Genomic DNA, 9,820 nt, shown 5'->3' on the forward strand with positions numbered 1-9,820 from the left:
GGGAACAGGACTTTTATTGGGGAACAGTGTGTATTTCCAGGACTTTTTATTGGGGAACAGTAGTGTGTTTTTCCCAGGACTCATCAGCTCCATCCAGGTCAAGTTGTTGTCCTTTCAGTCTTAGTTGTGGACGGTGCAGCTCAACTCCAGGTCCAGTCGCCATTGTTAGTTGCAGGGGGCGCAGCCCACCATCCCTTGCAGGAATCGAACCGGCAGCCTTGTGGTTGAGAGCACACGCTCCAACCAACTGAGCCATCTGGCCACCTGGGAACTCAGCGGCAGCTCATTGACTTCATTCTAGTTGTGGAAGGCGCAGCTCACTGGCCCATGTGGGAATTGAACCAGCAGCCCTGTTGCCCAGAGCTCACACTCTAACCAACTGAGCCCCCCGTCGCCCTGTTATAACTCTTTAAAACGTGTTACAGATATCCTTATATCTCAAGCGTGCTACATATATTCTTACATCTGTTAGGTTTAATTTAATTTTTCAAGCTGTGCTTGTACAGTGTGAGAACAGCCAATGTCTCTTAAGTGCCTCCTACTTGCTGAGCCTTTTATAGCCGTTGGCTCCTTGAATCTGTACGACTGCCCTGCAGGGTAGAGAGACTGATCTATTTTAGGACTAGAAGATAGTTCTCCTTTACAAAATTATGTCAATACTACATGGCCATGGTAGAAAGTTCAAACCCTGCAGAAGGGCATCAGATGAAAAGAAAAGGCATCTCTCTGCCATCCGGCTCCCCACAGGAGAGCCTCTCTGCCAACATCTCCCCCAGGGTGTTCTGAGTGTGATAAAACATACTGTTGCATATGTCCTCTTAACCAACACGGGGGCCATATGTACATGTGGTCTGCATCTTGCTTCTTTCCCCTATGAAATGCAACTTAGAGATTTTTACCTACCAGCTTTTATAGCTCATGAGTTAGATGGTTTTATCCCCATTTTGCAGATGAGAAAATTGAGGCTTGAAGACATTGAGCCTATTGCCTCAGGTCCCCTAGCTACTCAGGGCAGAGCTGGGATTTGGGGCCAGCTGAATCATGTCATCAAGTGTGAGTGCTGTGGAGTGAAGCTGAGTCCTGGCTCTTTGCACATTAGCAGGGCAACGTTGAACTATTGGCTTAGCCTCTCTGGGGCTCAGTTTCTTCCTCTGTAAAATGGGACTGGTAGCAGAACCTACCCAGAGGGGTCACTAGAAGAATTTGACATGTGACAGTGTACATCAAGGACTGAGCTCTGGGCAGTTGGTCAATGCAGCTTGCCCAGCCTGACGGTGCTGCCCATCCCCCACCAGATCGGCCAGGCCATTGAGGAAGTCAACAGCAACAACCAGGAGCTGCTGCGCAAGTACCGCCGGGAACTGCAGCTGCGCAAGAAGTGCCACAACGAGCTCGTGCGGCTGAAAGGTGGCTGCTGGTTGGGCTGGTGGGGGTAAGGGGTCCTCAGCCTGGCTCTGAGGTGATCCGGCCCTTCCCCACGGCCCCCAGCACCACTCCTCGGAGCTATGCCCTGTCACTGAGGTGCTGCTGTCATTCCCTCTTTGATGATAAGGTAGCAGAGGTGCAGAGAAGTCAGGGACTTGCCTCTGTCCAATGCAGACGCCCTTGTCCCAAGGCCACAGCAGGCAACTTCCTGGCCCCGGGTGGCCACCGGCTCAAGTATCGGAACACTGGGTCGTGGGTGGCTGGAATGCCCCTTGTTCTGACCTAGAGCTTGGTCGAGTTTGAGATTTCTCGTGTTCACAAAAGTCTGGGGACCACCTGTTCTGTGCCTGGTGCTGTTCCAGACACTGAGATATGGTCATGGGCCCTGCAGATGCCATGCCTGCCCTCACAGTGTTGACTTCAGCTGGCAGAGTGGACAGTGGTCGTTAATCACCCAGAGAATCCAATACTGACCTTGTTACCAGGGCTGGGGAGGAGCTCCGAGAGCCCCTGGGTATCTGACAGTAGGGGGTGTCGGGGCTTCCCAGAGGAGGTGAAGCTAGAGCTGAGACCTGGACTGTGAGGTGGAGTGGACAGGTGAAGGGGGAAGGTGGGCCCAAGCTGGCTGTGGTGGAGAATTTCCTCTTTATTCCAGGAGCACGGGGATCCCACTGAAGGGCTGGAAGCGAGGGTGAGGGGTGTGATCAGATCTGTGCCTCCAAACACCTCTGAGGTTGCCCCATTGCCTGTGCCCATTCAGTGGGCCACCAGTTTGTCCACCTGCGTCTGGTCCTGTTTGCCCATCTGATTCCTGCCCTGGCATTCACCGTGCCCATTTACAACAGTATAACAAGCCCCTTGTTATTCTGGGACCCAACCCCTCATTGTGTAGATGAGGAAACTGAACTACGGGGAGGTAAAGAGAGTGTCCACTTTGGTATCTCAACCAGACTGGGTGTAGTGTCTGAGCCCCACATTGCCCTTTCCTCCTTGTCCTCAAGGTAAAACTCCCTCAGCTGGTTTGCTCAGGAAGAAAATGTACCAATAAGTGAATTCATAATATAGTGTGAGTGACTGGTAACAATTCGTAGGCCACCTTGCCCTGGGGGGCCTTGCGTAGAAGTCAGGGGCTCCTGAGCCCCTGGGCTGCTTAGGACACCAGGGGACACTGGTGTGGCAGGCTGCTCTTGACCTGGCTTATGCTTTTCTCTCCCCCCCGCCCCCCAATCCAGGGAATATTCGGGTGATTGCTCGTGTCCGGCCCGTCACCAAAGAGGATGGGGAAGGACCTGAGGCGACCAATGCAGTGACCTTCGATCCTGATGACGACTCCATTATCCACCTGCTGCACAAAGGAAAGCCTGTATCCTTTGAGCTGGACAAGGTCTTCTCCTCGAAGGCCTCACAACAGGACGTGAGTATGGCTGTTGGGTCAGGGGAAGGAACAGAGAGAAGGGGAGACGTATAATTGATACTCGTCAGCAAAGGGAGAGGTGGTGAAGGGGTGGATAGAACGAAGTGTAAGAGTGGGGGAGTGACAGGATGGAGAAGGCTGGGTGTCGCTCTTCTTCCTCTCTGGAGAGAAGGTGGTGTGGGAAGCTAAGACTGACAGCCTTAGATGCCTCTGTGGGAAAGGAGATCTATGCACAGCCCCACCCACTCACGTGGCCCCGCCCACCACCACAGCCCCGCCCACCCATATAGCCCCTCCCCTCACATCATCCTGGGCAGCGTTGCGTTAGGCCCCTCCAGCCTGTGAGACCATCTGCTGTTCTCTCATCTCTACTAAGGCCAACCTGCCAGTCCTGTCTTGCCTGTGCCCTACTGTCTCCATGCCTGGCTTTATCTTTGCCCTTATCCTCTGTCCACTGGCAGGCAGGCGGACGAGATGCCAAGCACCTGCTGGCTTCTGACTTCATTTTGTTGTGCTGTCCTTGAATTCAAGAGAATCTGGGTCGGGGTGGAGGTGGGTCCTAAGCTCTGGGGATGGGCGGCCCCTTCCTCAAGTGTTGGCGGCAGTAAGCGCTGCCATATCTTCTCTTCCATCTCTCAGGAACCAGGTTGCCATTGATGTCTAGTGCAAGTGACTTATTAGTCACCAGTTCTTCCACAGTGAGCCGGCTGTCCACAATTACATGTGTTGTAATATTGCTGAAGGAGAGAGCAGTCGGGGGAGGTAGCTGGACTTGGAACTGGTGGGGCCCCCTGGTCCCAGCAGCCCTGGCAGCCCCACACCCTTCATCCCACGTCTCCTCCCCAGGTGTTCCAGGAGGTACAGGCCCTCATCACCTCCTGTATTGATGGTTTCAACGTCTGCATCTTTGCCTATGGCCAGACGGGTGCTGGCAAGACGTACACGATGGAGGTGGGTGCCTGCTGGATGGATGGGGCAGGTGTTCCGAGAGTGAGGACTGCCCCCTTGGTATTGTAAACGGGGACTGCCCTCATTGGTCTCGGGGTTCTGTGTGGTGTATGTTTTGCTTCACTGGGTCTTCATAACCACCTTGGCAGCAGAGCCCCCAAGTCACCAGGCCTGAAGAAGGGGCGCCTTGCCCAAGTGCGCCTGTGATGGTCCCAGTGGGTATGGTGAGGGGCAGGCGTGCCGATAACAAACTGGCAGCAGAAGGATGCTGGCCTAAGGTCCGAGTCCAGGGAAGACCACTGCCATGGTCTCTCAGGACAGGCTTCCATTGCCTCACCCACATGCATTTATTGGGCCCCTGCTGTGTGACTGCCCTGTGCTGGGCCCTGGGGCTCTCAGGATGAAGGAGGGCAGGTCTCAGCCTTTGAGGAGATCTCGGGCAGTGGGAGAGACTGACCTGTGAAGGCTGTCGGGGAGCGCCCCACTCTTAACTGCCGCTCCCAGGGCAGAGCTTCATCTCTCTGCTTGTGGCCATCCCTTCTCCATCGGGTGTAGCTGGGAGGAAGACTCTTGACTGTAGGTAAAAAGGCTGACCCTTGGGGTGTCTGGTTTGTTAGCATTTCCCGGGCTCTTGAGGGGGTGCTGTCAGGTTCCTGGGTAGAGGAGGAGGGCAGGTGTCCTGGTGTCTGGGCAAGTGGAGTGAGAGGGCCCTTTGGGGAGGCTGCCAGGTAGCAGTACTTGAGTCCTGGCAAGGAGTCCTGAGCAGAAGCGGTAGGCAGGTGGGAAGTGCCATCAGAGGGGAGATTTCCTTTCAGAAAGGCCAACCAGCCCATCAGGCCCCGGGGCACGTGCCAGCTCTGCCTGTGCCTCCCCTCCCTCACCCAGAGCCTTGCCCATGACATCCCTGACATTGGGCCCCCCTATGGGCAGTGGCAGGGAAACCATAGGTTCCCAGTGCCCCTCCCAGATGGCCCACAAGGGCCAGGTACACATCTGGCGCTCAGCAGCTTCTTTGTGTAGTCCCCTGCCAGGCTGTCACCCAGATACTCTGCTTTAAGTCTCAGGAAAGTCCTGGCAGGGTGGTGCCATTGTAAAGGGGGAAGTTGCTTGCAGCCAGTAGAGGGCATTTGGGGGGAGAACAGCACGCAGGTGGGAGCTTTGGGCAGGGAGGTTGGCTTGTGAGGGGTAGCTGGAGGTGGGTGAGGGCCATAGACACCTGTGAATATCTGCATGGGCACCCTCATGGTCAAGAGAGGCCCAGCTCACTGGGGCCTTGCTTCTGCCCCCAGGGGACCCCTGAGAACCCAGGCATCAACCAGCGGGCCCTGCAGCTACTCTTCTCTGAGGTGCAGGAGAAGGCATCCGACTGGGAGTACACCATCACCGTCAGCGTAGCCGAGATCTACAACGAGGTCCTCAGGTGGGAGGCACTTAGCGGGGCAGCCCTGGCCTGGGTAGAGGCCTCCCAGGCAGCTCTGTGGTCCTCAGGAGCCATGTGGGATGGGAAGTGGGGTCTCCTTGAAGAAAGGGGTGGGGGCTATACATCAGGACTCTGCCCAGAGGGTTTGCTGGTCCCTGGCCCCTTCCCCCCACCAGTGGGCAGAGGGAGGAGGGGGAGGAGGGCTCTCTCTAAGGCCTCCGACCGAGGCACTACTTTTTCCCTTGAAGTGTCCTCACCCTACCTGCAGGCTATACCAGGTGGTGATAAGTGAGAGTGGGGGGATTGGTGGGGTCTGCCCACAGGGGCCAGTGCATCGTGGGGGCAGTAGCACCACCACAGAACTTTTGGGGACTGGTTGGTCTCTGCCCTTCAGTGGACTGAGTGCCGGGGAGGAGCTGGAGGAGGACGCGGGGCTTAGCCCGTTGGTCCACGGAAGGTTCCTGAAGGTGTGATGTGTGAGGGAACATTTGTGGCTGGGGGGCGGGTGCAGTGCAAGCAGAGGCAGAAGGAGGGCGTGACTGTCCCACCTGCCCCTCCAGGGACCTGCTGGGGCAGGAGCCCCAGGAGAAACTGGAGATCCGGCTGTGCCCAGATGGCAGCGGGCAGCTGTACGTGCCAGGGCTGACCGAGTTCCAGGTGCAAAGCGTGGACGACATCAACAAGGTGTGGGGTTGGGAGGCCTGGGGGCAGGGAAATCTGGGGACATCCTGCCCACGAGCAGAGCTGCTCTGGAGTAGGTCACAACAGGCGGACGCAGGCTCTGCCATGTCTCCGTGCCTCTCTGAGCCTGTTTCCTCCTCTGCACAATGCAGAGGGTGACACCCCCTCACTGGGGTACTCCAAGACCTCCTCCAAACCCTATGCCTCTATCACGTGCCTGCCCCCACCCCCAGGTGTTTGAGTTCGGCCACACCAACCGCACCACGGAGTTCACCAACCTGAACGAGCACAGCTCCCGCTCACATGCCCTGCTCATTGTCACCGTACGCGGCGTGGACTGCAGCACTGGCCTCCGCACCACCGGTGAGTGAGGGCGACGGGCCCCCTGGCCTGAGCACCCCTGGCACCCACCCCACTGGGGCGGCCTTAACTTGCCCGTGCCCTCCCCACAGGGAAGCTGAACCTGGTGGACTTGGCCGGCTCAGAGCGAGTGGGCAAGTCGGGGGCCGAGGGCAGCCGTCTGCGGGAGGCACAGCACATCAACAAGTCACTGTCAGCCCTGGGGGACGTTATTGCTGCCCTGCGCTCACGCCAGGGCCACGTGCCTTTCCGCAACTCCAAGCTCACCTACCTCCTGCAGGACTCGCTCAGTGGGGACAGCAAGACCCTCATGGTGGTACAGGTGAGGGTCTCAGGTGGGCCAGGTGGTGGTCCTCAGTGTGTACGGGCTCGGCCAGCACCCAGACCAGGGACCCCTCTCAGGGACTCCAGGTGGGCAGGGAAGTTAGTGACGTGCACCCCTCCAGCCTCCCAACAGACCTGGCCACGTGCACCCTATGTGCCTCACAAGTTCCTTCATTCCCTCTAGAGTCCCCTGGCCGTGAGCGCCCTCTGGTGAGCATGCTGCCCCCTCCAGTTCTGTGGGGGTGGCTGGCTTGGGTGGGGAGTGAGTCCTGTGTCCCCTAGGTGTCCCCCGTGGAGAAGAACACCAGCGAGACGCTCTACTCCCTCAAGTTTGCTGAGAGGGTCCGCTCTGTGGAGCTGGGCCCCGGGTCCCGCAGGGCAGAGCTGGCATCCTGGTCCAGCCAGGAGCATCTGGAGGTACAGGGATGGCTCGTGCCTGTCTCTGGCGGCACTGGGCCGGAGTTACCAGGTGGGGCAGGAGGGAGGGTCTGGGAGCAGAAGATGCCAGCGGTGCTGGAGCTAGAACTTGAACCCAAATCCAGTAGCCTCTTTAGTCCAAGGATTTCTTCTTGGCCTCAGAGTGACCTGTGGGGTCATCAGCTGGTTGGGGGGGGGTGGGGTGGACGGGTTGCAGGCTGGCATAGAGCTGCTCAGTAGTGATTGGTTCACTTCTTTACATGGATTCTCTCACTTAACTCGCAGTAACAAGTGGGGTATCATCTTCATGCCCGTTTTGCAGATGAGGAGAGTTTCAGGAGGCTGGAAGGGGAGTGGGGGGAAATATGGTGGCGGGGGGGCCAGGGCTGCATGGCCCCAGCCCACCTGGTCATCTCTGCCCACAGTGGGAGCCAGCCTGCCAGACGCCACAGCCTTCAGCTCGAGCCCATTCGGCCCCCAGCTCTGGGACCACTAGCCGCCCAGGCTCCATCCGAAGGAGGCTGCAGCCCTCGGGTGAGCCTTTAGAGCGTGGGAGGGTGAAAACGTTTCTTTTTTAAAAGTTTCTAAAACTTCTTCAGAACCTGTTTCACAACCTTCCCTGGTCCTGGGAAGTAGTCAGGGCAGACAGTGCTGGGTCCCTTTTACATACGGGAAATCAGAGGCCCCTTGGCGAGGGGGTAGTGTTTAGAAGAACCCAGACCTCAGGGCTCCTAATGGGCTGCTGACTTGAGAACCTGACTTGAGAACCAGGACGAGTCTCTTAGGCTGGGATGGCTGGGCTCATGCAACACGCCCTCCAGAGCAGGCCTGGCATCGCCAGCTGTGGGCCTCAGCTCCGGAGGGTGGAAAGGGCAGGGCTCACCCCAAGTCCCAGATGAGGTGTGAGCCCTGCTGTAGAACTGGAATCCAGGGCTCTAGCCCTCCACTTGGCCCCACTCAGGGAAGGGCCTGGCAAGTCCTTAGAGTCCAAAGGGGTAGATAGGGGCAGCAGGGTCCTGAGGGGTCCTGGCCCAAGGCAAGCCCACCAGTGAGACGCCTGTTGCTTTGATTTCAGCCTGAGGCTGGGGCTGCAGAGTCTCCAGGTGAGTGTGGGGCCAGTGCCTCAGGCCTGCCTGCCTGCCGCGTGCCCGCCTGCCCATGCCTTGGGTTGCAGAGCTGTGCTGGGAGCCTGCTGCTCAGGGCTGGGTCTGTCCTGCTGCCCGCTGTCTGTGTGCTTCTGCCTGGCTCCCTCCTGCTTAGCCAGAGGCTGACCAACACCTCTCCCCACCTGCAGGGAAGTCGAGGCCGTTGCCTGTGTGATAGACACGTCGACCCTGCCGTGCCAAGGGCTGGGTCCCGAGGCCTCACTGGCTGACTCCTGCTGCAGCCCAGAAGATGGAGGCCAGAGTGGAGGCTCCTCTTCTCTGCCTCCCCTCAGACATGAGAAACATGTTCAGAAGGAAATGGTGTCTCAGCTGTGGCTCTGGGTACAAATGGCATGGGATGGAGGGCAGGAGTGGCCTGCTCCGCCTGGCAGACCCAGGCCTTCAGAGGGCCCTCACAGGGAGGGCAGCAGTGGGGGAGGGTGGGCCCGCGCCCAGGCTGGCCAGATCTCCCAGCCTGCAGGGCACCCTCTGCAGTGGGTGACCTGGCAGGCACAGGACCATGGGAATGGGGCAGTTGGTGGGCACCCCGGGGCAGCCCTGCCCCCCCACGGGGCATGTACATAGTGTTCATTAGTGTACATAAGAGGCCGGCCCTGCCTGCCACGGGCCGCACTGTATTTATGGCTGAGGCCAGAGGGCCGGGATTCTGCGGCTGCCACCATCTGCCTGACACCAGGCTCTCGCCTTGCTCACTGGCCTCTTGACATCGTCCTCCCTCTGAAATCCTATTTAAGAACTTTTGGAAGCTTAGCCATTTTTACTTATTAAAATAAAAGCCTTTTTACACACATGTAGCCTGAAAGAGTCGGTCTTGTGAGCCCCGGTCAGGTCACAGGAAGCAGGGCATCGGCACATGTAGTTGGCTCCCCACTGCTGGCTGCAGTGTGGATCGAGTCCTGAACATCCACGAGGGGGTGTGTCCCCCCCACGCTTATCACAACATAAACGCTGCTGTCACCTCCATCATAGATGGAAAAGGAAGGCTCCTCCCAGCCTTGACCAAACCACGAGTGGGGCCCTGGACTTGCCCCTGGTGGCAGCTGAGCGCCACCTTCCTGCCAGGCCCTATAGGACCCCAGACAATATGCAGGGCTACCCCTCCACCCCCCACAAGGGGGTTGTGTTGGCCTATTTCTGTCCCAGCCTTGGGGTAGCCTCCCTCCCACTGGGGCTGAACCCACCAGCTGCTGTCCCAGGAGCAGAAGGGATGCCACTGAATTGGGGCAGCCTGTCCAGGCCAGCCAGTCCTGGGGGCTCCTGCAGGGAGGGGCATCTGTTTAATCATGGGTGGATGGGGCAGCTGCCCTTCCAGTCCTGTCCCTGGAGGCCTCTTGGGGGTTTGGGGGGGCATCATCCTGCAGGGTACAGCTGTTGGCCTTGGAGGCATCCACGGGACAGCTGGGAGTGAGGCTGGGACGGGGGATGGTGGGGCCCAGCCTCACCTGCCTCCCAGCCATAGAGTTGCTGCCTCCCACTCCTCCCCCAGAAGAAGTCTGAACTGGCCCTGTCCTGACGGGCCAGCACTCTGCTGGCCCCTGCTGGCCCAGGTTGGCACACCACCTTTGGGGCTTAGGGGGTGGTCTCTTCTCTGCAGAGGCCAGGCAGGTCATCTGCCTGGGAGAACCACATGGCCAGAGGTTGCCCCTCCCAGCAAGGAGATGAGGA

General features: G+C 58.5%; 1 protein-coding gene across 11 annotated transcripts in view; it reads left to right on the top strand.

The window, feature by feature from the left end:
* Positions 1–8,943, top strand: part of KIFC3 (kinesin family member C3) — a 63,020-nt gene extending 54,077 nt beyond the window's left edge. For 9 of the 11 annotated variants that reach the window (XM_019754527.2, XM_019754518.2, XM_019754545.2 and 6 more), the window contains 11 exons: positions 1,296–1,407; positions 2,658–2,839; positions 3,686–3,790; positions 5,077–5,207; positions 5,768–5,891; positions 6,122–6,251; positions 6,341–6,570; positions 6,855–6,989; positions 7,415–7,523; positions 8,065–8,092; positions 8,284–8,943. In XM_019754527.2, the coding sequence (XP_019610086.2) occupies positions 1,296–1,407; positions 2,658–2,839; positions 3,686–3,790; positions 5,077–5,207; positions 5,768–5,891; positions 6,122–6,251; positions 6,341–6,570; positions 6,855–6,989; positions 7,415–7,523; positions 8,065–8,069 (1,263 nt within the window). In that variant the 3' untranslated portion in view covers positions 8,070–8,092; positions 8,284–8,943. Of the gene's footprint in view, positions 1–1,295; positions 1,408–2,657; positions 2,840–3,685; positions 3,791–5,076; positions 5,208–5,767; positions 5,892–6,121; positions 6,252–6,340; positions 6,571–6,756; positions 6,990–7,414; positions 7,524–8,064; positions 8,093–8,283 lie in introns of those variants that run through there. The other 2 variants (XR_012490164.1, XM_019754534.2) reach the window with 2 other exon arrangements.
* Positions 8,944–9,820: the final 877 nt, after the last annotated feature.

Source organism: Rhinolophus sinicus, linkage group LG11 (genome assembly GCF_036562045.2).
Source record: "Rhinolophus sinicus isolate RSC01 linkage group LG11, ASM3656204v1, whole genome shotgun sequence".
Classification (NCBI taxonomy): domain Eukaryota; kingdom Metazoa; phylum Chordata; class Mammalia; order Chiroptera; family Rhinolophidae; genus Rhinolophus; species Rhinolophus sinicus.